The 27,319-nt window shown below is 41.1% G+C and overlaps 1 protein-coding gene across 3 annotated transcripts; it reads right to left on the bottom strand.

Moving 5' to 3' along the window:
* Positions 1–11,986: 11,986 nt before the first annotated feature.
* Positions 11,987–16,012, bottom strand: LOC147447673 (protein DETOXIFICATION 48-like). 3 transcript variants are annotated; one of them, XM_086523401.1, is made up of 3 exons: positions 15,869–16,012; positions 14,204–14,501; positions 11,987–14,068 (listed from the first exon to the last, which is right to left on the bottom strand). In XM_086523401.1, the coding sequence occupies exons 2-3, from the start codon at positions 14,483–14,485 to the stop codon at positions 12,509–12,511; spliced, it is 1,842 nt and encodes a 613-aa protein (XP_086379527.1). In that variant the 5' UTR covers positions 14,486–14,501; positions 15,869–16,012; the 3' UTR covers positions 11,987–12,508. The 3 variants fall into 3 exon arrangements, with proteins under 3 accessions (XP_086379527.1, XP_086379524.1, XP_086379526.1); XM_086523398.1 differs by lacking the exon at positions 15,869–16,012 and adding an exon at positions 15,449–15,820; XM_086523400.1 differs by lacking the exon at positions 15,869–16,012 and adding an exon at positions 14,937–15,379.
* Between the last annotated feature and the right edge of the window lie 11,307 nt (positions 16,013–27,319).

Raw genomic sequence — 27,319 nt, 5'->3', positions numbered from 1 at the left:
ACACATTGTTCTATGCAGCAGATGCACCATTAGCATTGTATGGGTATACAAATGCAGATTGGGCAGGTAGCATTGTTGATAGGAGATCTACGAGTGGCTTCATGTTCTCTTTTGGGAGTGCTGTTGTTACTTGGAGCAACAAAAAGCAGCCTACGGTTGCTTTATCGAGCACAGAGGCCGAGTACAGAGGTGCAGCAGTTGCGGCGTGCGAGGTAGCTTGGCTACGCACATTACTTGAGGACTTGGGAGTGCAGGTGGACCAGTAGATTTTCATCCATTGTGACAACCTCAGTAGCATGCAGTTGGCTAGGAACCCAGTGTTCCATGCCAGGACCAAACACATAGAGGTCCATTACCACTACGTTCGAGAGCGCGTGTTGGCGGGCGACATCGACTTGGTCTACGTCAGCACAGAGGAGCAGATAGCGGATATCTTTACCAATGCCCTCGGAGCTGAGAAGCTTCGACGTTTTCAGACTATGCTTGGACTCTGCGACATGCAGAGCTCGAGGGGGAGTGTTGAGATGTCGAGCTCTACACCTTGAGCTGGCATCCACTACGGGTCTTGGCCGCTTACGACATTTACTCACTGGCACGTTAGGTGACCGACACAGAGGATCTCTGCGAGTGATTCTACAGCTGGACTACACTTATAGTGCCAGCCTAGTACGCTTCTAGCGAGTTCACACTTAGTGACCGCATGTACATATGTGTTACTTTTCAGCTTTAGCACTTAGTCATTTTGTACTCTCTTTTCTGTGAAGAAGAAGAAGAAGCTTTCCATCTCTGTGTGCTTTGTGCTTGTCTTGTGTAGCTCTCTTGCATCCTCATTCTTTACAAATACCACATCGGCAATGGTGTGCATGTGATTACATTAGGAGAGACACTCTCGCTTTGCATCTGCCAAAAATAGCCCAGAGCTTCTTGACCCTACCCAAATTGGGCATATATGGCAATCAATGCATTTAAAGAGACAGCATCCTATATAGGAAGCTCTCTCCCACTTTTTGTGCTTTATGAAGTGCTTCACATTTATCATACCTAGAAAGAATTCAAACATTGCACACACCTAGAATACTTTGTGTGTGTGTGTGTGTGTGTGTGTGTGTGTGTGTGTGTGTGTGTGTGTGTGTGTGTGTGTGTGTGTGTGTGTGTGTGTGTGTGAGTGTGTATGTGTGCGTGTGTATGTGTGTGTGTGAGAGAGAGAGAGAGGGAGAGAGAGATTCATTGCTACATAACTTGAGAGAGAGAGAGAGAGAGAGAGAGAGGAGAGATTCACTGCAACATAACTTGAGAGAGAGAGAGAGAGAGAGAGAGAGTTTCACTGCAACATAACTTGAGAGAAAGAGAGAGAGAGAGAGAGAGAGAGGGCGAGGGGGGGCGGGGAACGGGAGGTGTGACCCAAAAGACACAGTGGCAACAAAAATACTACAATTATGGAGATCCTCTGAGAATGTAGTATCCAAAGAAGACAACCAAGAGTCGTGAGCAAATTGGTATCCACTACATACATAAGCCTCCCCAAAAATGTAGTCAATATCCCCAAAGCCACCAAAATATAGATACGCTAAGTCTATAAATGAGAAAGAAGTGAGTATTACTATTGATTACATAATTCACTTCTTGCAAGGGTTCCCCTGCTTTGAACTGGATGGAACATCTCCAACGGCATTAATCCCCTTCTTGGGCCAATGGGTCGTTACCAATGCATGGAGCTTGTTTGATAAAGATCTAACTTCGGAGACACCTGTAGTATGTACTGCTATGGCGGTCAATTTGTTGCTAGTACTTCGTAATTCAGGCACAATGCTTTTGAAATCAATGCTATCCTTGTCAAGAACGGACCTCTCCAAGAGACTCATGATTTTTGCCTGGTTGCTTTCTATGCGAGAAAGTTGTCCTTGCATTGAGCTCTGCTGCTGCAAAATACCATTGATCTGTAGCTACATCCGCTCCTCTAGACGATGAAGATAAACCCCTTGCTCATATTGTGAATGGCTCAACCAGTGAATGCTCTCTCTATAGGAAACGTGTGATGCCTCCGCTCTCTCACATGAGGCTTGAATTTTGGAGCATACTGTGTGGATGATACCTAGTCCATCTACAATTTGCTTCTTTGCAGGTCCATCGCCACCTCGGGCAACGTGCTTGGCATTTTGTAAATTGTTGCTTGGGTCTCTCTCTGGGGTAGAAAATATCACCTCTGAAGAATCTCCTCCAGAGGTAAGCACGTGCTCCATCTCTGTAAGAGAGAATAAGATATATATTTAGCACCGTGTTATACATGTTTTTCTCTCTATCTATTTCTATCTCTATTTTTCCCCTATCCACCTCTCTATACCTCCCTCTCTATGGCGCAAGGTGGCCATAGAGAGAGAGTAATAGCCAAAGCCTGTGTGTAGGATGTCGTCTCTTGGAATGCACTGATTGTGGGATATGCCTAACTTGGTTAGGGCCAAGAGAGCGGCTGTCCCCTCCCTCTCTCTCTCTCTCTCTCTCTCTCTCTCTCTCTCTCTCTCTCTCGTGTGTAGGCATATCCCACAATGAGTGCACTCCAAGAGACGACATCCCATAGATTAAGCTCATTGAAAGCACCTTTTGTGCTTTATGAAGTGCATGGCAGTTGGCATACATGTCAACCAAGGCAATGCTAGAATTCAAGGGCGGAATTTCTCCTTTTCCCGAACACTGCTTCACAGTCTCAATCTAACGTGGAGAGGACGGGTATCAAATGAAACAGCTTGAAATGTTATATTAAACGTCTTCAAAGGGCCAAGGTCTATGAGATCAAACATTACTTTTGAAGACCTATTTTTTGTAACTGTTGGTAGACTTTGGAAAACCAAGCACCAAATGGAGGGGATTCCAACCTAAAATTTTAGCGTTTCAAAAAGTGTAGCTCACACCACCAAGAGGTCTTTCAGGGTGATATCCGCTGCCATATCTCAAACCATCACATGTTAAGAGTGTCATATTGTTCTAAGAGTGTCACCTAGTGTCCGATGGTACAGAGTGCGCTCAAGATGTTGTCAGCGCTTATCTCAAACCCTCAACTGTTAAGAGTGTCACCTAGTGTCCACATAGACGGATCAAATGAGTCATTCTCGGAGAGCGAGATCAGCCTCATTGTTTCTATAGTGTATGTTGTCCATTGTAGTTGCAAATGCAAAGCTCTCTTTCTTGATGATCTCATAAAAAGCGAACCTCAAAGTTATGATAAAACTTTCTGACTAGATTAACCAACACTCGAAAGAAAACATTCACACAATATTTATGATGATTATGAATAAATAAGTGTGGCTAGAGCTGGCTAGAGCCAGACATAAGTGTGACTAGAGCTCGAATTCCGTGCATTAACAAGATTTTACAAGGAAAGAACTTTGAGTGAGAGTTCTCAAACTTAAGATAAATTGGGGTCCCCCCCCCCTCTTATTATCCTAAAATATCACTAAACAATCTGAAGGTTCAGAATGACCTGCTAAGTTAAGGTTGTAAGTTGCTAAAAGTCATCAAAACAAAGGTTCTAATAAGACAATATATAGGAAGTTAATTCAAGGATGATGATGAATGATCTATGATAGAGGTTCAAGCATAATATAGAAAAGCCTTATGCCAAGAGTTGGCTTGGTTGGTTGAGTCCCGTTGTCTGTGACTCGGGTCATGGGTTCAAGTGTGGCTAGACAACCCAAATGGCACTCACATATGTTTTTTTTCTAATAGTGAAAGTGGGAATGCGGCTCATATTGTTACATCTCGATGTCTACCATATCTATAGTTTCCATGTGCGGCAATTGTCTTCTCACACCAGCTCACACACCCTCCCCTTTCCTTGCCTTCTGGTTGCTTGCATCATCCTTCCCCCCCCCCCCCCCCCGGCCCCCCCCCCCCCCCGCCCGTGCGTGATCGCCCTTTACTTGCTTCTCCTTGAGCACTCTTGTTTAAAACTTTTCGTTCAAAATCAGCTCCACCAACTTAATTTATCAAACTATTAATTGGGAAGCAAAAGTCTGCCTTTTCCTTTTCTCTTAGGGCCCAAGGGATCTTTCAATTATCCCTTTAATGGCACACCTAGTATATACTAGCAGCTTGGACTAGCATGTAAGCATGCTTGTTGTTTATCTATGAGAAGATTACTAATCCAGAAGGTGTGGCTAATTTTGTTTTGGGGCTCATTAGATGGATAGTGTCTAATTGTCATCAGAACTCTTTTTTGACAAGCATTTTACCTGTTTTAAAGTACTTTGCCCATTTTTCATGGGTAAAAATGCGAGCTACCCTTCAAAACATACACTAAAATACCTTAAAATCTACAAAATCTCTAAATTTTCACAAGTTAGGATGCTTGTAAATCAACTCTAGTTGTCGGTTGCAAGAAAGTGCACATATTGCTTCATGAGGTCTTCTTTTTTATTCTTAGACTGACGATATGTGAAACTATATGCTACGACGTAGTTGTGGCTTAGCCGTAAAGTAATTAAATACAATAACCACCTCAATATTTTATTGTTGTCCTCCAATTGACACACATAGGCAAACAAACCTTTACGAGTTCATATAAATAACATCTCCTATATCACTTGCATTCAAAGGATATTAAAAAAACTCCTAAACTTAAATGCGACAGGATAATAAAATGACCCTTTTTTTTCAAAATACTTATAGGTTTTTCCCATGGCTCGGTCGGAGCATGGAGCTCTAGTAATTCCTTTTGGTTTGATTTAATAAGTCCTCGCTCACTCATTTTGAGTGAGTAATGCTAAAAAGAAGAAGAAAAGAAACTTATAGGTTATTTTGAAACAATACAATAAAAGAGCTCCTTTGCAGATGTCATCCTTCAAAATTTTAAGAATTATATAAAACAAAATACCCCTTATGTTGAACCTTACGATTTTGAACGTGTGTCCCCGAGCTTAGATGAAAACTTTATAGATTATAAAAACTAAAATTAGGTACTAAACACGATTTGATATACAAACTATACATACTCTCTCTCTCTCTCTCTCTCTCTCTCTCACACACACACACACACACACACACACACATGCACGCATGCAAAAGAAAAATACAATGATGTCCATGCATCCTATTAGGTCTCCCCAATTTCAAAAAAATAAACATTCTTTCAAAACATATTAAGTGCATAAATGAAGGGTGAGTTTAGAAAATGAATAGACACATGAAGGTGGAAAGTCAAAAGACGAATGAAGGTCAAAAGTCAAAAGACACATGAAGATGAAAAATAAAAAAACCTTTTGTGTCCATATTTACATATAAATAGATGTTTCTCTACTCTTTTATTTTTCCTTTAGAGTTTTCTTCTAAGTTCTCTTTAGAGTCTCTCTCTCTCTCTCTCTCACTCACTCAATGTTCTATTCATCTTTCTTAGGTAATATTGTTGCAATTTTATGTGTTTCGTCATTGCCTATCATTATGTGCTATAGATTAATGCATCGTTTTTCTTGTTTTTGAGTGGAATCTTTGAATTAGGAGCACCTTTTAATTTTTTTGAATTTAATTTTATAATATAGGCAAGTTGGTTTAAATACAAATTACGATTAATTGTTGATACTTTGTTAGAGATAGTGAGACATTGTGTATATATGTGTGTGCGTGCATGCGTCGGTGCCATATCATTAAATGCTATAAATGCTAAAAAGATTACCTCCTAAGTCAAGGGCTAAATGATGGAGATGGCTAGAGACAATGAGTCATCGTTCTAAGATTGATGTAAACTCTTTCTTTTTGCCACGGTGACACATTGTTGCCAACGGCATGAATAAGCACCTGTTCGTATTGCACGCACGTGATATAAAGGGTTTACATAGAGTTGAATCCCCCCCTCTCTCTCTCTCTCTCTCTCCAAAAAAAAAAAGAAAAAGAAGAAAAACACTCACTCCCTTAGCACTTAGGCCAGCGAGTTTGGAATGGAGGAATGGAACCTTTGTTTCTTGGTATATTTGTTCTTGGTATTTATGTCCTTGAATAATGGTTTCAAGTAGCTTTTGTGAGATAGCTAGTTTCGTTGGAGGTTGGGAAGAAGTGAGAATTTTAATGGAGTTGGAGGTGACTAATAAGGTGCAACTCTCGTAGTCATGCTTGGAGTCTACCAGCACCAATTATCTTGTTTGAATGAAAGAAAAGCTTTTGGAGACTAAAAAGAGTTTAGTCCTATTCATGACATCATGATGCTCTCCATGAATCTGTGTGATGATCCACAAAGTGGTAGACGTCTCCCTCAATAGGCCAAATGATTCTTGATTTGATGTGCCGCCTTGTGGCTTTGGACTCTTGACTCTTGAGTATCATTCATACATTGGGCTATTGTGGGACATAGCAGCGTTCATGAAATATCTATTTGCCAAACATACTTAAACAAGAGAGAATAATGCAAAATAATTGTATGTTTTGGTATCTTAACACTTTTTTTCAGCCAAATCTATATCCTATTTTTTTCCTCTTTTAGCATGCTAAAAGGCTTTGGTATCGATATGGATGAAGGTCGTTCAATTCTAGTTGTGAGACATCTGTCCTTCAAGAAGCCTTAAAAGTCTTGAAGAAAAAAACATCATGTTCTTTCAAATGCAATTTCTCAAAGCTTAACTTCCCCTTAACTTAGCACATCTTCGTGCTTCCTCACCTTGTTTTTATCGCTTTAAATGACCATTTTCAATTTCCAACCAGTTGAAGGATAAGCTGAGGCACACTTTTCTTGAACTTTGGACATGAATCCATAGTATTCATTTGCATAAAATTAATTGATTTAGTTGCTATTACTCCATAAATTTTCCTTGGCGACGTTTTGAGGAGCCACAGATTGATTTCACATTGTACAAAGGCTCCATCCAAAAAGGGTCTCAGAGCATGTGCTCGAGGGGGTACCCACATAGATGGGAATTATTGTAACGAGTTACCTCCATCCCTCTCAAATAACTGCACCTCAAAAGGGTGCAGTTGCATTTTGTGCATCTTGCCACTTCTTCTCTTGCGTGTGAGGGTGTGAAGAGTTTCAAAATCAAGGATCACATCAATCAATTCTTACTATTACCCTCTCCCATGCTGAGGCCACCTAAGAAGTAGTCCTTGTAATCTAGGGATCCAAATCCCCCCCCCCTCTTTTTAATAAATGCTCTCGTTTATATATGCAACATATCATAATAATGGTGTCACATAGAAGAGCTATGCATATGCATTCCATGTGGACATTGTTGATGGGCATATTTGACGAGATCATAGCTCGTCATGGCTGTGTTTCCTTAGTGGACCAATCAGTAAAGGAGTCTCTTTACAAGAAAGATTATTCTAGTCATCAAATGCTCTTGGTCAAGGCTAATATTGCGATTCTTACAAGCCCTCTCTAGAAGAAGCCGAATCATAAAGAAGATGACACAATTGCAATAATTGAAGGGCTTGATTCACTTATGAATCATTCATAGGATCTGTGGTTTTGTCATATGGGTCCCACAAGATAAGAGATGGTGCAAAATGGCATGATGTCACCTTGGATTGGTACATTCATCATAGAGAAAAGGGAAGACCAAAGGTATGATTGGGCCTCCATGAATTACAAGGAATGACATGGAACCATCCCCTGGTGCTAGAATTATTTGAGCATTACAACATTGGACTAATAATTGAGCTTAAAAACACCGGAATTGATCTAGTTATATGGTGGTGAAAACATTGATAACCCAAATGGTTAAGGAGAATAAGGTTAAATTGGAAAGAAATCATGGTGTTTGTACATGGAAATGAGAGTGAGAGATGTGGCAATTCGAGCTCAACTTTCAAGCTCTTTTTTGATCCAAAAGCACACTACTAGCTCAATTATGAGCATGTAGGAAATGGTAATTTATGGTTAGAACTTGAAGAAGCTAGCAATTGGGTGTCACTTCAAGGCATTTTTGCACATCTACAAGTGTAAAAGTAGTGCCCACCCCATAGTGCATGGAGAAAAGTAAGGTTTGGGATGTAGGGAGGGAACACAATTCAAGATCTTCTTGTCCCAAGAAGGTGTATAAGAGAGACATAAAGGCACTTTGGCTCTTGGAGAAAAGGTTTAGATCTCCAAGAAATCAAAATAAACATGATTTTTTGAGTATGCAAAGAAAAAGTGAACTAAGGGATCTCTTCTTGGTATAGCTTTTCCAGAGGTAAGTTACTTTTTCCTTTTCTTTTTTTGGCAATGGAGAAGTAAATCAAATCAATTTTATTTACCTTCTTTTTAGTAAAGTGATTTTAACTTTTTGGTAAAAAGGCTAGAAGCTATTTGGCAATTCTTGTTATAGTCTTTCCATGTGATATGGGGTAGGGGAGGAAAGCAATGTTAAAGGTCTCTAATTGTTGTAGCTTTTGCATAAGATAAGCAAGCTTTACACTCAAAAAAGAGTGCTTGGGGCGCTTGATGCATTGTCCAAATGGTCACATGGTGTAAAAGAAGGAAAGAGTGTACTTGCCCATCTACAAAGGCACCGTGCTCTTGCTTGGGAGTATAACCCCTAAAGCCCCCCTCCTTTCCTCTCTCTCCTTTTGTTCCTTTTTTGCCATACTCATAATTGTGAGTGAATATGTTATATTGACTCAACAAAGAATATACAATCAACCTCATCATGCAGTACATGTACCTTGAGTGGGCATTGTTTCTAAAAGGGGGCTTGTATACATATGCAATAGGGGCAAACAAAGAGCTGCTAAGTATTACCACTCGAGTAGCCGATGCAACTAAGTGCATGTTTTCACTCTTTGGCATTAGCAACTGCCCCTCTCTTTGATCCTACAACATAAATGAGCTCAATGATCTCACTCACAATAGCATTGAATTGAGCCACAACATATTTCCATATATGTTTCAAATAACAATATTGGGTGATTTGGTGCAAGGCTAAATGGCTTTGTTTTGTGATCTACTCCCTCTTAGGATTAGGTTGTTTTCATAGAAGATAATCTTCCAGGTCTCTCGCACCCATTTGCAGATTTTTACAGCTAGAACCTACATGGCAGGGCATCTCTCTCTCCTTTCTTGCAAAAACCCTACCCAGTGCTTGCCAAATACATCTTCCTAATCAAAAAAAGTAAGGGAACACTTAGAACTCGTGGTCTTTAATTCAAAATTTGAAGCATTTGGCAGTAATTATGTTAAAACTTATAAAATTTTTCCAATTTTCTTCAAATCTAGTCGAGATTTTGCAAGCTCCAAATCTAATCGAGATTTTGCAATTTCAATCTATTAAAATCCACTAAACCTTGATCGTTTGCGAACCCTTACCCGAACCATGAACCACTCCACCAGTTTATTTCTATATGTTTAATGTCCCATATATAAATCATGGACCACTATACACACTGTTACAAATTTATGTACATATAACTAACGTGTGTGCACGTGCGCATGCGCACACACACACATATGACAAATACAAGTATGTACATGTGTGTGTGTGTGCGCGCTGGTTATATGTCTCTCTCTCTCTCTCTCACACACACACACACACACACACACACACACACTCTTACATGTATGTATCTTTTGATGAGCATTATGTGTGTTGCGCGCGTGCACGTGCACACACACACACACACACCATATTAGAAGTTTGAGAGTTTTTAACGAGGTTTTAGGTGAAGTGTGAGATCCACAACAAGGTTAATATTTGACCATATGGTTGAATTCTAATCCATTTTATAATACTAAAACTTCCTTGAGGTTGTAAACGAATGCTTCCAAGTTTCACTTTCATAACATTGTTGTGTGTGTGAGAGAGAGATTTTATGTATAAAAGTGTGGTCACGCCTGCATTAGTTATGAGTAAGATGTTTTTGATGCAACTATGCAAATTGACATAGTGACAAAAGGCCTTGCATAGTTCCATATAAGACAAATGACAACCGGTGCATGCAGGAGGCATAGTTATTTAGGCAATTGATAACTTTGCAACGCTTGGTCACTGCCTAAGATGTTCCTAAGCTATTGTCAAATTTTTTGGCCTATCTAAATTTGATTTATATCATGAAATCATCTATACTAATAGATAAAGGGGGAGGGAATTCCGGTTCCCCCTTGCTATGCGTCAGCTTCTCCTTCAACCGGCGAGTGTGGCCTGCAGCGCCCAGGGAACACAGTGACGCAGAGAGAGAGAGAGAGAGAGAGAGAGAGAGAGAGAGAGAGAGAGAGAGAGAGAGAGAGAGAGAGAGAGAGAGAGAGAGGGGGGGGGGGGGGGGGGGCTATACTAGTGTGGCATAAGGTGCCTTTAAATATTCCCAATAAATGTTTTCAAGTGGTGCTCATGGCAAGAAGTCTATCAGGTCCCTCTCGATCTTTCTCTACATGACTAACTTTGGAAGTAGTCACTATATGCAGAATCTTGGCTTCTTTTCTGTACAAATCTTTGAAAAGGATTTATTTGAGAGTTTTTATAATTTAAAAAAAAAGGATTGAGCCTTTCCATAGACAACATGTGACATGAAGTATGCCACACTCACCTTTTAAATGATAATACCTCCCTAGAGCTCAAAAGTTTTTACCACTTTTTCTGTAAGATTGCACCTGTATTTGAGTTTGTGACTTTCTTCACTTTGTACATGTCATTAGCTCCTTGCCAAAAGGCTATGTGTTTGAAGCTTGTTGGCCATAGAAAGGGGTCCAAGGGGTAGCCAAACCTTAGGGGTCGACAGTAGGTAGACAGGTAAAAGTCTCAAAAGAGACTGCCCTTTTGCCGAAATTCACTTTGACTCGGTGGTTACATAAGCTAGAACTAGAACCCCCATTAGCTTTCAAAAAATCTTGCAATGACCTACCACATCACAAACATGAAGGCTTTATTGACTGAATAAACCAACTTCAAAATCTTATTTAAGTTTGTTATCCACTATGCATATCAATATTGTTTCTTGAGCAACAAAAATAAAAAAATTCACAAGAACAGCATATAGTTGGGCTATTATCTCTATTATTTTGCTCAATTTTTGGGTAATTGTATCTATTATTTTGCTCAATCTTTGGGTAGCTATATCTATTATAATTTATAGCTACCACATCCATTCAATAATATTTAACTGACCATCTTTGCAAAAAAACTTACGATGTTTGGGTGAAAGCACACTCACTTTTAACAGAAAGCATGTCTATGGATAGTGCTGGTCAACATAAAATTGAGATATGCTAATTGGATTTGATGATGGACTATATTATAATGTGTTTATCATATTATATATCACAATAAAGCTAGTCTTGAAACAAGAATTTAAAGATGAAGGCTTCAATAATTTGATTGGCAAAAAATTTAGAGTATACCCAATTTGCAAGCATAAATAACATATAGGGTTAATGTGCTTAAATTATAAGGCTTTTCTCTTCACTACTTTTTGAATAGTACTATGTTCAATGTGGAAAATTTGTGAACAAAGACTCTGAAGATTCAATGTTATTGAATAATGTGCTTTGCTTACATATTTATGGATAGCCCCACTATATCATAACCTTATTTTGGAAAAGGTTGGGGTCCAAAGAGGGGGTTTGGTTGGCTAATCAACACAAATATTCACCTTTTTTAAACAATGTTCTCTGCTAAACTCATCAAGTTGATGATCACCTTCGCTTCCTCAAGAGTGAAAAGTCAAAAAAGGGGAAAAACAAGGAATTCTTTTGCCCTTTTTTTAAGCTGCCTTGATTGATGGTCACATCTATTCTTGAGGATTGCAAAATAAGGAAAGGGGCTACATATAATGGCACTTTTGATGGATTGCTGGTCATGACAAAGTTGTGGACACTGTACAAACATTTGAATTAAACAAGGAGAAGGATATCATGGGACCCAAGGAGGAGCATTCTCATCAAAAATGAGTCATAATGTGGATATGAGCTTTGTGTAGTGGACCCAACAAGGAGCCTTGTCATGGGAAAAGGCTGGATTAGTGGCCACTTATGGTCAAGAAATTGCTATTACTTAAAAGCAAAACAGTCATATCTTGAGGAAAGTCTCAAGAAAGGCCATTCAAAAAGACACCCATTTGCCATACATTGTCATATTGAAACAACTAATTGGACTTGGGGGGATATTCAAATGCAATATTAGCCAAGTCCCCACATGTTTTAAAATATAAAAAGCAAATGTGGGGCTTGTGTCAACACCATACAATATAGAAAAAGAATCCCTGGTTTCTTGAACAAGGAATGAAAATAGGAGAAATTGGATTTTGTTACAAGATGGTCATCAGACTAATGTCTAGAGGCTAAAGCTACTTAATGAGCTTTTAATTTAAGTGGAGATTAAGGTTAGCCTAGAAGCTTATATGGTTAGAAATGGGTGAGATTTTGTGATTCCTTTGATCAAGTCTAGCTTGCTAGCTTCCTCTAGTGAGCATTTCTTTCTTCTTCCAAAGAGATTAGAAGGCTCACTAAAGTAGCTGTGCTAACTACATTCCGTCACACATCTCTTCTCTTTCTTCTTACAAAGTCTAGAAAGGCATTGACTGTCACCATCCTCCCCACTAAATTTAGCTTTGCTAGCTAAATTTAGTGAACATCTCCTTCTTTTGAAGGGACAATAAGGCATTGGGTCGCACCATCCTCCTCACCACATCTAGCTGTGCTAGATAAGTTGGCCTCATCACTAAGTCTACTCAGATTGGGATTAGCATCAGCCTTAGCACTATCTTTACTGGTTAAGGTCGGTTCAAATTCTCCATTTTCTGCGTTAATGAGCATTGCATTTTCTTCCCATCCACTCATCCTTGTCAATCCCTTTGATCTTTCAGCTTCTACAAGCCAGTTTGTCCTCATCATGACAAACAGCATGGATATAGCACAGGTTGCTTGAGCTGCCAAGAGACCCAACCACAGTCCAACAAACCCGATTCCAACACCAAATACAAGAATGATTGATACTGGCATGCCAATGATGTAGAAGGAAGCAAGGTTGATTTTCACTCCAAGGGAAGGCCTTGCAGACCCCCTAAGAACGCCACATCCGGTTGTCTGAGGGCTGTTTCCAAGCTCACAAAGCCCGACGATAGGCAATGCCATGGCTGTAAGCCTGAGAATCGTCTCATCTTTAGTAAACATTCTGCCCCATGTATGCCTGATGGTGGTAGTGAATGCCATTGCCACAAAGCCTAGCACCACAGCACAACATGAAGCTACCATCACAGCTAGACGTGCCTTTGCCGGGCGGTTCGCCCCCAATTCATTGCTGACTCTAGTCGACACCGCCAAACTTAGCGATGACGGAAATATGTAGACAAGCGCTGTGATCTGAATGAGAATCCCCATTGTAGCAACTGTTGCTTTCGCCTCCACTAGAAGCCCAGAAAGCATGATCATAAACTCATACCACCACCACTCCAAGCATACCAATACACAGCTCGGTATTGCTAGCTTCACTAAGGGCTCCCAATCCTTCTTGCTAAAAACCCAACCTGTAGATGACCATATCCCTTTCACAGGTGTATGACAGAAGCTCAAATACAGCAACAAGAACATGAGCATGTTTATGTTAGTCCATACAGCTGCAAGTGCGACACCCCGCACGCCCATGTGAAGAATACTCACTAATAGTATGTTTGCAAGCACATGGAGTGGCAAGGCAAGGGCAGCACATATGGAGAGAGGTATGGTGATGTTTTGGCTTCTGAGGTAGATTCTCAAGGGGTGTAACACACAATGTACAGCCAAATCCGGAGTGGAGTAGAGGATGTACACGCCTGCGACCTCTGTCACGCTTTCATCTTGCCCACAAAGCAGAAGTATTCTTTGCATGTTAAACCAAAGGAATGCAATGGGCAATGATGTCCATATAAGCCCCATGATGGCTTTCTTTGTGGTGAGAGCCATTAGAGTCCATTGTTTAGCTCCATAGGCTTGGCCACATATGGGCTCCATTCCGAGCGCTAGACCGTATAGCACAGAGTATCCTGTAATGTTAGCGAATGCGATTGAGAGTGCACCGCCCGCTAGCTCTAGCTCGCCGAGGTGGCCGAGGAAGTACATTGAGATGATACCTCTTGGGTAAAGCAAAAGACCTGCTAGTATTAAGGGCATTGCATTTCTGAAAAGATGGCAAAGTTCTTCAGCCACCTAGACAAAGAGAGACAAGGGAGAAGCTATGAGTTACATAAATAGTACAGTAGAGGTCCAGGATCGCCGATCTCTACGGTAATTCCATGTTAACAACAATGAAAATTGAGCATATTGGACAAAACTGTAGCTTACCTCAGCTTGGCTTGGGCAATGCACAGCCAATAAACTAGTGTAGCTTCTTGGACAATTACCACCTTCCATATCCCAACTCTTGATTCTTTGGGCGCCACCGACCTCTTCGGCAGCTGGTATCGGTGACATTGATGATTCAACCCAAAGACATGCTGCGGTGCCTTTTGGTTGGCCCTGCGCCGCGTGTGCGCAATTGTATGCTACCTCCTGCAAGCTGCCAGCTCTTTGGCTACTGCATGAGTCTATATTGGTAGTGGAGAGCTCTGTTGTAGTCTTACACATGCTCGCTGCTAAGCTCCTGCAATATCAATAATTCCTTTGAGGAGTAAACCTTTGAAAAAGCCTTGTTGCTACAGGTTATGTGGTCTCAAAGGACTCATGAGGCAGAAGGCAAAGCTTGCTCGGTGAGATGGTTTTGTGCCTCCATAGGTAGGTGTGTGTGTGTGTGTGTGTGTGTGTGTGTGTGAGTGAGAGAGAGAGAGAGGTACTGTGCATGTAGAGAGATCAGGGAGAGGAGACTCCGGAGGCAGAAATTAAGAGAGAAGCAGCAGCAGCGGCTGATGGTAAGCGGTTGAATGAGAAGTGGGCTTGCAAATTTATACAAAAATGAGCTCTTTTGCGCTCTCTCTCTCTCTCTCTCTCTCTACATAGGCAATGTCTACTGAGAGCAGCAGCTACTCTCTTTGTCAACTCTCGCTTTGGAGCGAGAAGCAGTGTACGAGAAGCAGTGTACCATTTTGCGTCCCGAACGGAATGTTCCTTTTCCTTTAATCCTTTTCCTTTAATGATGAGCTTTAGTGATGAGACGGGCAGAGGCAGGCGCTCTCAACCCTTAGCTTCCCTCAGCTTCCCTCAACGCTCAGTCCTCTCCTACCTCGTTAAGCTTCTTGGCATCTTCATCTTCATGCAAGTTGCCTCTACGTCTCTGCTTGCTCTGGTGGAGAGAGAATGTGTCTGTGTGTGCGTGGCTTTAGCTGAGTGAGTGAGAGAGAGAGAGAGAGAGAGAGAGTTGATAGCGTCAGCAGTTCATTATCGAGATCGGAGTCCTTGAGAAGACTAGAACTAGTGGTGACCTGGCGAATTTCATTGGATGGAAGGCATCTCTCGCGCACCTGTTGCAGCTTAATTCGCCAAGACTCCAAATCAAAAGGGTCCGAGAGAGACAGAGAGAGAATGAGGAGAGAGATTCCTTGTAGTATGAGAGAGAGAGAGCGAGAGAGAGAGAGAGAAGAGGTGTGAACTCACACTGACAAGAGCGGAGAGAGAGAATCTGAGTGCGTGAGGGGGAATTCTGGTTGCGGCCAAAGCCAACTTGTTTTGGTCGTGTGTTCGATTCTTGGAATTCTGCAGCCTTATTTCTTTTACGTGCAGCGCATTGGCAAATCAGTTACTAGCCCACGCCAGCCACCTTGCGGCAATATTCTCTCTCTCTCTCTCTCACTCCCTCCTGTCCTGTATTTCGAGGCACTGAGGGCGCAAAATGAAGAAGTTAACAGCCAACCTTAGTACGAGAGAGTCCGCGTTAATCAGATATGCTGGCTGGCAGCTAGCTGCATACTGCTGCAATATGGCTATGGACCCGCTTGCTCACAAGTACAGCACCGTCTGCACGCCCCCTTCTCTCTTTGAAGTTTGCCATAAAAGAGCATTGATAAGAGCACGTACCTGCAGGCAGCCTCAATTAGCCTAGCCTTTTCTGCATCCCCATGTACAAGTCTTGTGGAAAAGTGGTACTTATGTGGAAGAAGAAGACCAGTGCATTGGAGAGAAGAGAAGAGAGTGAGAGGGTGTGTATATTTATGTGCTGGGCAAAACGATGTAGGGATTGGTATGTGTGTGTTTCAATACGAGGGTTCATGACGTGCCTTATATTATCTTGGAAAGTCCATATGAAATAGTAAGATGTAGATGATACGATCATATCATGAGTGAGTATGGGGTAGGGAAAGGACGTCCAATGTCCTTTCCTCGAAAAACAACGACCTTGCTATGGCGACCGGTCAAGGCCGAGAGCCAATGGCCATGCAAGGGAGCTGTTTTCGTGGACGTCCTTTCCCTCACGTCAATAGTCGTGGGGAGGGGTGCCAAAACATCCAGTACCGTATTACCATGGTTGACACGTCGTAATCTGGTTCAGTAGGTGTGGATAGAATATTGACGACTGAGTTGTTATCTGCGAATGACTTGACGCCTGACATGTCGAACAGTGAGGACACTGCTTGCTGTCGGCTTTTATGACTATTGACCTGTCGAACATCCCACGGTTGCATATCACCATTCTCGTATATAGTGCCAAGCAAACGGAGGGCCAAGATTTGCTGCCTCCCAACCCACGACGTTGAAGAGAGAGAGAGAGAGAGAGAGAGAGAGAGAGAGCCCTCCAAAGAAACCTAGGTTAAGTAAAAATCCACCTAGGAATACCTGGGACGGGGGCAAACCTTGGCCATCGGTAGAAGTGGTTGCCCTAATAGCCGGTGTAATTATGATTCCTGGATGTTGTCATGGCTTAACATGAGCATGACAAAACCTTGTAATTTTTTCGGCTGTTCAATATAATTCACTCACAATTGTGAGTTTTGCTTTTTTTTTTAAAAAAAAAGTAAAAATTTACCTATAAATTTTGAGATTTACCTCTAGATTTTAAATTTGAAGGTGAGAAAACCTGCAAAACCATTGAAATTTAGTGTAAAAACTTTCAAACATTGCCAATTTACCTCATATGTATGTTTTTCGAGATTTTGGAAAAGAGAACTTTTGGAAGGAAAGGGGGGGGGGGGGGGGGGGGGGGGGGAACAGCTTTCCTCCATTAAAACTCTTTCGAACAGTTTATAGATCAAAGTTTGAAGCATTTGACGGTATTTACCCAAAATTTTGCAATTCTAAACCGATAAAAATACACTGAACTCTACGTTGTTGCGAACGTTGGTGCAATGCTGCAACCTATATGAGACTAACCTAAAAATTGTCGTTCATAGGGAGAGTGTGTGCACGTATGTTATGCATGCATGCAAGGATGCAAGGAGGAGATCGACAAGAGAATCAAGGGGGATGAGTCACCATAAGTATATGATAATCCTCTCAAATGGAAAGGAAGGAAAAAAGCTGCAAATAGGCCTAGTTCTTGTTTGAGAGTGCAGGTGGGAGCTGGGAGATGAGAGAAAAGGGCAGGCCAAAGCTAGAGTTGGTCTCATGAGCAGCCACCATGCACGCCAAATAGGCTACTATGCTATTATATCATGATATCATGGGACCTCAACAAAAGCCCAAGGGTAGGGTATGGGGCAATCTACAAGTACGACGTCATGCCCTCAGGCCTCTCACATGAGCCACGAGCACACAAAAGGGAAGGGCTTGAGCCTCTCTCTCTCTCTCTCTCTCTCTCTCTCACACACACACACACACACACTCACACACACACACACACATATGACACCCACAACCCACACGCATACCATTGAGTCTCACCCCACCTGCCCACACAAAGGTATGCATCCATAAATTAAACACATATGGATGCATGAATGTGCATAGACACATATACATACATACTTGCAAACTATGCTATATATAGGTGTGTATATATCTTTGTATATGGATATTGTACATATGTACACACACACACACACACACACACACACACACACGCGCGTGTGACACATGTGGTGTATAATATATATATGTATATGTATACATACATACATGTATGTGTGTGTGTACGCGTGTCACACACACACACATATCTATACTAAATATATAGGGTGAAGAGATTCCCCCCCTCCCCCCGCGGGCCAACAAACGCACACATACAGATGGCGCTCTTTGCTTGCTATGGCCAGTGCGCTTTGCAACCCGACAAAACACACACACACACACAGGGGTGCCATCGTCTTGGATGACACCTCCATACGTATATATAACTAGTACGGCCGGTCGCCTTCGGCGGCCTCTCTCTCTCCCCCTCTCTCCCTCTTTATCGCATGCAAAGGGAATTTTTTTAATTTTGGACTTTAGCCTTTAGGTTGCAGATTGCGACACGTGTAAAGGGCTATCCTTTCCGCCATATTATGTTAGTAGATATGTGTGTAAATGTAAATACATAAGCAAGCAACTTGTTTGTAGGGTAGTGCATGAGTTTTGGTACAGTGAAGGTGCCACCAAAGTCATGGTCTAGTTGAAATGTGATTGTGTGACTACATGTAGATAGATATAGTGAGCACATGGGTGACGTTCGTTTGAATCGTCTCAAGTGTTGAACGCTTGCAAACGAACGACAGATTGCACACATGACTTCTCGTTCAAAACTCTGAGCGTGCAGAGGATGGGAGATTGTTGCAACAGCTTTTGCAGAGGCCCGTGCAAGCTGTTCATAGCCAGTGAGATCTTTACCCACTAGTTTGAGCGGAGGTGTTCGGAATAAATGATTAATCTGGGGGGTTGAGGAATCGCTCATTGGGGGTGGAAAATGTTTTGCTGCAAGACATTGGGGGTGGGACCATGCCCTTTTTGAACGGAAAGTTGAACGATCGTCACTTATGTGCGCACTTCAAGAGGCTCGGCTCCTATTAAAGAGGCAATCGCTACAAGGTGTAGTGTGAGAGGCACTAGCACACAAATACTTAAATTGTACATGTGATGTGCAAGGCTGCAAGCTCTCATTTCTCTTTTCTCTCTCTCTCTTCACACACACACACGGACACACTTATACACACATTTTTATTTTTGCTTGTTGGTAGCCTTTTTTTTTTTTTTTTTTGGGGGGGGGGGGGGGGGGGGGGGAGACACATGTACAATTTGGCATTTGGCCAATGTGCTTGGTGAGGGTATATGAATGATGATGGGGGAGGGGTCTTTGAATCACAACCTTCCCTTTTCAACACAACGTTGACAAGCAAAATCCTATGCACACAAACGAGGGTCCTAGGGACCACCCAACAAGGGAGGGTGCAACCATGCGCTCCCCCATACCCTCTCCACCTGCCCTTTCCTTGTCAAACCCCCCTTGCTCCCTCAGCCTCATGCATTTTTCTGCCTGTCCAATGTCACTCCTCCTCTCAACCCTCTATCAATATCACTCTTTCATATTTCACTCTTTTGTTTTATATTAGGCCTCCCTCTTATTAGTGCACTACCAACAATCCATCATCATCTTAGCAGCAGGCCATTGTACACTTTTGTAGCCACCTCCTAATGTCCATACCTTCCTTGCAATGGTTGACCACATATAATTTTGGGTCCGATTTAAATCGTTATCAGATCGGTTTGAATAGGAGAATGCTATATTTCAGAGGAAAAATCCCATCCAATTCGAAAAATTATAGCTAAGGCATGCAAAATCTAACTACATTGTTAACAAGGTTTCAAATGAGAGACCAGTCCCCCCCCCCCCCCCCCAAAAAAAAAAAAAAGGGCTATGGGGGCTACATCACTGGAATGCTATGTAACAAAGCTATCTCATACCAAAAAGCATGCAGTTATTGTTCGGTTACATCGCTTGGATTATTTGCATTGTAACCCCTGCAAGTTCTTGGCGAGAATGGAAGCTACGTTTTCTCGAGCATGTCAATGAAGTTCCTTGTCGATCATGCATGCACTCTTTTACTTAAATACTAGGTACTTACTACTAGTGTTAGAGAAAACCAGGGGTCTAGTGTATTTTAAGGGGATGAAATACTACTCTAGCTTGCCTTTAAGAAAACCGGAAAATTTACACAAGTGTTAGTGTAATTTTGACCTGAAAACCGGGAGAATTTCAAGTTTCCCCTTATTTTTATCGGTTAAGAAAAATGTATTTTTTTAGCCCTGCATGTTACTACCATAGCCTGGACCTTGCCTTTTGGCTTACGAATAAGTGACTAGGTACATAGCTATGAGAGTGTAACTAACTAACTAACTGCCAAAAATCAAAGACAATTCACATCGTACCCACAACAATTTAGCCACAAGCTTAGAAAACTCCTTGTGAAAGAGGTGGACATTTTTGACTTGCATCTCCCTCTTGGTGTCTTTTATGCACACTGCATGTGGGTGTGGGTAGGGTTGATTTGAAAACACGAACTAATCTTATTTTAAATTTTTATATATTCGTAAAAAACAAGTTATTTTTGGCCTTCTACCCTTCTTTTAGTAATTTAAATAAGATGCATGTTGCCCTATAAAACAAGGTGAAAGTTCACTATGGCCTAGTGTTCGGGAAAAGTCAAAATCAAAGTAGTCGGTTGAGGGGACGGCAAGATGGAGAAAATTTCGCTTAAACTACATGAAAAATGGTGTAATTTTGCAAAATTACTGGCCAGCATTGTAAAATTTTCGGTTCAGATTTGTCTTGGAGGGATTTTTGTGTGTTTGTGAAAATGATTTTTCTCGAACATTGCTATGGCTTACATAAAGGCTATTGAAAAAAAAAATTATAATAATAGGCTACTTTATGAGAGAGAAAACAAGAAAGTGACACTACATTTTAAAGCATTTTCTTTCACAACAGCATATTAGATTACGGTAGAAAAAAAACAATAGATTTCGAAAACATAAAAATTAATGACTAAAAAACACTTGAAAGCATTGTAAGAAATTTAAAAAAACAAACCAAAAGTAGACAAGAAAGATTATGCAAATCTATACTAATAGATAAAGGGGGAGGGAATTCCGATTCCCTCCCCTGCTACGCGTCAGACCCTCCTTCAACCAGTGGGTGTGGTATGCATCATCCGGGAGCACAGTGACGCAGAGAGAGAGAGAGAGAGAGAGGGCTTCGCCGCCGGCTATACTAGTGTATACAAATGCCAACACCCTCTCACAAGGGCCTAAAAGAAATTATAAAAAAACATTTATTATCATTATCTTACCAAGTGGCATTAATCCGCAAGCGTTATCCAATGATCCAAAGATGCACCCAAAATCCAACCTTTTACTAAGGACTACTTATTTAGTCCCAAAAAACAAGCTTGTTGTAAAGTGCTCTTTACAACGTTTGACAGTAGGACCAAGTAGGGCACCATGACATTGTGTTTCCTCGGAGGCAAAGAAGAAAAGAACCCCCCTCCTTTAACCCACCCCCAAGCACAATTCATGTAAAACACCTCTTCAGCACATGTAGTGAATTTGAAGTCCACATGTGGTCACATCTCCTACTTGACATTACACGTCTGGGTTCTCTTATCTTCTCCTCATGCCAGTATTTCTATTTAAGGACATGTGCACATGTTTGAGTGGGTACAACTGCATCAGAGAAGTACCAAAGTACACATATTTATGCACTCAAAAGTCTAAAGTACTAACTATGCATGCTTCCATAGTCACAAATGCACATCTTGTTGCTTGTGAAAAACTTACTATGTATCGCATTCCCATAGGCTCTATTTTAACAAGAATCTCACTTAAGGCTCAACACCATACTAGAGAGTTTGGGAAATTATTATTGATTTCCGTATCCACAATAAGGTTGACATTTGACCATACGATCAAATCTTTTTTTAGTTCATTTGTCGTACTCACAATTGTGAGTGGTAGAGTTGTATTATCATTGAAAAGAATGCACATTAAGCTTCAAGCAAAGTCTATGCCGAGAGGAGTCAAAAGATACAAAAAGTTGACACCATATGTCTTCCCTAAGCTACTATTCTCGAGGCTCTTCAAGCTATGTTTTGGTTGGTAGCTACGAGCCCATATTAAGCACCATTTGTAATATTTAGAAGTAATTGCTTCCATTTTTTGCAGTCTTTGTGTTTTCCAATATAGAGAGAATTCATTCCTTGCTTTCTTGCATGATCTCTTCTAGCTTAGCTGCTATAGAGTTTCCTTCAAATATTCAAAGATTTCTTGCTTTCCAAGTTTTTGTTGAAATAGCAAAAGCGGATAATCTGCGTGTAAACCAAAGTGGCTTGGTTATTGACAATATTTCCTCTTTTCTTATAAAAGCGGATCTTCCTTGTTCTCTGTAAATTTTGCCTACAAGACCTCTCGTGATTGGGAAGTCCTTGAATAGATGGAGGGGGTCTTCGATTGCTACTTTGCATTCGGAGCATACATTTGTGCCTATCCCTTTGTCCATTGCTTTAATCCCTATTGGTAATGCCCCCATGTCACCTTCCAAATGAAGAACTCCACTGTGCGAGGTCGTGGAGGATTCCAGTCAGGGATTTCATTGACGTGATCACGTTAATAACTCTAGTAATTACACAAGAAAAACATGTGATCATGTTAATTGTTAACGTGACTGTGATGATAACCTGCAAAAACCCATAGAGCCGGTTAGCCCGTCGAGTAAAAGAATATTCCCTGCAGAACCCGTCGGGTGTTTTTATTTTCCCGACGAGCCCTCCGAGAAAAAGTCAATGCCCGATGGGCACGTCGAGGAAATAAAAAAACCTGGCGGACGTAATTATATAAAGTAAACAATGTGCTTATCGTTGTGCTTTGACTAGGAAAATCTCCGGAGAGTGTATCCGAGTGCCAGTATTGTCATCTCCATGTGAATTGACTTAAGGTTATAGAGTCACAAGTCCTTTTTTTTTTAACTGAACGTGATTCTTAATTTGGTAACCACTTCTAAAAATATTTAATTCCTTTATCAAACATAAAGGTATGAAACCAAAACAATTGAAAATTTGGAGAGTCATGCTCATTGCGACGAAACCATTAGTCCAAATGAGGGTTGTAATTGGTTTTAGAAGATGAGCATATGCAAATGACGAGTCAATAGTCAAGTGTTGGATGTCCTGTACTAATGTACTGGGCATATAAAGATGCTTGAAGTCTTGCATTTTTCACCATCATAGATTTGAGTTGATATGCATTGTCACTGTACAATATAAGAGCTATAATCCTTAATTGAGTGAAAATAGCTTTTATATATTGAATTGGTTGCATAAGGGGGCTACAATCCTTGAATTGGTACAAGTAATTCCTCAATTATATGATTATATTGAAGATTTCTTTGCGTTATTTCATGCATTGGTTTATACAGAGAGTGCATTATGTATTAAGAAAGATTATTAGTGTATGACATGACCAATCATAGATTTTATTGCTTTCGCTTGTTTTTTGCGAAAACAACTGACATCGTTCAGTTTAGAAGTTGATTATTCTTTGTAGCATTTGAAATTAGATGTTTCTTATTGTTTGCAAATCAAAGGGGACGCATAAATAATCATCATAATAATAATTGCATTGAGAAATTCATAGCATTATTATATTTATTATGTTGTGCAAAGAGTGCATTGCAATGTGTATGTTTGCTCACAACAGAGGTGATCGATATGTGGATTGACTAGCATGCATTGCAAATCTCATATCGTGCAGATTTAATTACTTTCCTAGTGAATGGAAAATTTAACATATATTGAAAAGAAGAAAAATGTTTTAAAAACATATAGTTCTCTTGTCTTCAGTTTAAATTTAAAAGCAATGGAGAAAAATGTCGGCACAAGTGGCACGAAGAAGCCAAAGAATAAAAAAGCTCCTAGCAAAGAGTGGGATTATGCTCACAACATATGCGGTTGATATATGGAGTGGCAATGTAAATTTTGCTTCACAATAAAATCAAACGGTGCACCACGTATTAAGAACCATTTTTTAGGTAGCATTAAAAAGAATTATAAGAAATGTTAATATCCTCAGGCACCTGCAATTGCAAAGCGGAGCTCGCCAAAAAAGGTGGCAAGAGACAACAGATATATAGCTCTATTATGGATGCAGGCCAAGAGCAATCCGAGCCAAATATTAACTCTGCTGGTCCTGTGGTGACAGCAACTGACCTTGGAGGACAGCTTGCGCAAGGAGAGGAAATGTCAAGAAACGTTCCTTTTTAAGTGTCACAATGAAGGTGGACTTGGTCAAATGCGTCAAAAATCATTGCATCAAAGCTTTCGAATGCAGTCTCTAGAAGCAGCACAAACTGCACTTGCTAAAGCAATATTCTTCACTAGAAGTGCTCTAGTCATGGTAGACAACAATCATTAGAAGGTCGCTTGGAAGAACATCGATGAGTTTGGCCCAGGATTTTCAGCTTTCTCTTATCACACAATACGAAATGTTCTCTTAGACAAATGTTACATCAAAGTCAAAGAGCGTGTTGCTAAAATAATACTTGAAAATATTTCGCTTTTAAGATGCACAGTTGTAAGTGACGGTTGGTCAAAATTAGAGGGGTTTTGGTATGTCGATTTGCATGCAATGGGCTCCCCAAACGGGTTGCCCATTGCATGCGAAGAGGCATGCCAAAATCTCTTTAATAGAGAGGCCAAACGAGCAATTAGGGCAATAAACATAGGGTTTTGGGCTAGGGTCAAATAAACTTGCCATTTGGCCCCTCTATTAGAGGGGCCAAACTCATACCTAAAATGGCATGAGTTTAGCCGCTCTATTAGAGGGGTTTTGGGCTACCGGTTTGGCCCCTCTAGTAGAGAGATTTTGGCATGCCTATTTGCATGCAATGGGTAGCCCGTTTGGGGAGCCTATTGCATGCAAATAGGCATGCCAAAACCCCTCTAATAGAGGGACCAAACTCATGCCAAAACGGCTAATAGACGGGCCAAACGCATGCCGTTTTCTAGAGGTTTTGGACATTGTAAGGGGGAGGCCAAAAAAACATGATCATGGCGGATAACCCATGGGCTCACATTAGCCTTCACCTCGACCAATTAGAGGCTTTTGGGCTACCGATTTGGCCCCTCTATTAGAGAGGTTTTGGCATGCCTATTAGCATGCAATGGGATGCCCAAACGGGCTATCCATTGCATGCAAATAGACATGCCAAAACCCCTCTCATAGAGGGGCATCTGCATGGCATGTTCCTCTAGAACCCTATCCTCCATAAGTGCTGTAACTATGGCCTGCATGTCAACTTCATCACTCACCCCAAGTGTGGTGCAAGTTAGTAGGTCCACAGTCTATCCTTAAGGTGGAAAGAGGTCGTGTATGCCCCAGTGTTGGTAGAGAGAAATTTGTATCTATCGACAACACATCGAGTAGTCTAAACACACAAACATGTTCACTAGGCTAAAAGACACTAGAGAAGGTGGGTGGGGGTCTTGCCCACCAAGTGAACCTCTCATCCAAGTTTCATTTTGAGCCCCTCCCTACACACTGCTCCATGGAATTATTCACTCCATCATCTTGAGAACTTTTTCAACCTTGGGAGCCCCTACTCCTCATGAAGTCTGCCATAACCATGGCCTCCTCTAGGCCTTTTGTCATGATAATCCACCTCTAGCCCTAGAACAAGCATTACATTTAGTGCATTGCAAAATATGTGGGTACTTGGAAATGGCGGGATATAGCTCTGTAAGAACCACTAATGATGATACTAGTATTTGCTACCGTGTGCCGATGATAAATGTTGACAAGAAGTCATCGAGGTGTACTGTGTGCTGAGCTTGATATCTCAACAATCCCTTCCAACCTCAATGCCGTATCTTGTACTCCAAAGTTAGCTTGAAATCCCGTCAACCTCCTTGGTTAGTAAAGATGTATGCACCTTGCTCATCTTTCCTCACATTAGTAAGGCAGATGTCACTAACCAAGTCCCTATCTTTGATGAAGTGTTAGTGCACCTCAAAGTGCTTCATCCTCACAAGGAATGCTCGGTTCCACATCCGATAGTTCATACATCGTATCTTTTTCACCTTATAGAATCTCCCTATAGTATATTCGAGTGATGCAATATGATAACCCTTAGATAATACCTAGGATATTACATCAATTGCATGCTACAAAGAAGTCATGTATGCTTTTTTTGCTTTTCTTGCATAGCTTGACCTCTAGTAACTACCCTTACGGATTGCATCTCTTCTTCTTCTGAAGTAGATGGAAAAACCAATACCTCTACCAAATTTAAGCTTGTTTTGGGAGGACTATTCTCCTTGGGTTGTGTGAATAGTTGTAGCTCAAATGAGTGACATGGCATCATCGCAATATCGTCAAGCCACAAAATGTTATCTTTATCATAAGGACATTCCCACATTCAACAATTACCATTGCATTTGAAACATGCATCCTCATCCCAACAAGGTTGAGGTTAAGATAGTCTCATCATTCAAGTCCCCAAAAAGACAATTTTGAGTATCACAAGTGCCCTTTTTTTTTGCACATCCCACCACAGCATGCCACTTACACCTTCAATGACATTTGCCAATAATGGTGTTCCTTGCACGAATTTCACAGACAAGCTCAAGCATAGGGCGTTTTAGCTTGTTGTTCATGTCTCTTGGCACATCTTCCATACGGGTTGGTCAACGATGGCCTCCAAATTGGCATGGCATGTGGTTGCATTGGAAGTTTCAAAGGTATTGTTTGATGCATCAGTAGTTCCCTCTAGGTATAACAAAGCATCTTTGGAACACTTGCCCAATGTACGGGAATGTTTACCAAAGAGATTGATATGTAGAGTTCAATAGTAAAGCCCTTCCAAGAAATACAAAACTAGCCTCTCCTCCAAAGGTGCCAAACATTGTGGAATATATTGTCTAAACCAACCAATGGCCTCGTGCACCATCCCCTTGGAATCTTGCAAGATCTATATCGGTGTGCTATAATTAGTGTTGATCTTAGTAGATTCCCATATGAAAGCCTTACCCATGACTTCAAAGTCGCAAAGAACAAGTACAAACAAAGCCAAGGATTTTGCCTTCAAACGTGATATCACATTAGTCACAATTTTTGAGCTTGGTAACTTGCCAATTTATGGGATTTATGGAAGATTGACAGGATCAAGACCAAAAGAAACACGTACATTACTCTTATTATCTTCTATGCCCCATCCAAACCTCCTCCCAAAATTCCACCGGCATGCTGCGTATTGAGAAGTGATTGCCTAGTAAATATACTTACTTGGTGTAGCTAATAGAAATAGATCACTGTAATATGCCATTTCATTAGCATAGACTCTAGATGGTTGAGACTAGCATCATCCTACTGAATTGTGCTTGCCAAGAATATTAATCCTATGAAAAGGTTTCAAAGAATTCACTCATCTGTTGCGAGCCAAGGAAATTTTTCATTGAATCTCCCTTACTAGGAACACATTCCACTGAAGCTATGAAGCTCTTAACGGTTCTTTAGTGGAGGCCACTCCTCTACTCTTAAAAGCCACGAGACGGCTTTGAGAATTAGCTCATCTAA

This window comes from Adiantum capillus-veneris, chromosome 11, assembly GCF_014529385.1.
Source record: "Adiantum capillus-veneris isolate H3 chromosome 11, ASM1452938v2, whole genome shotgun sequence".
Classification (NCBI taxonomy): Eukaryota; Viridiplantae; Streptophyta; class Polypodiopsida; order Polypodiales; family Pteridaceae; genus Adiantum; species Adiantum capillus-veneris.
This window is presented reverse-complemented; position numbering and strand designations above follow the sequence as displayed.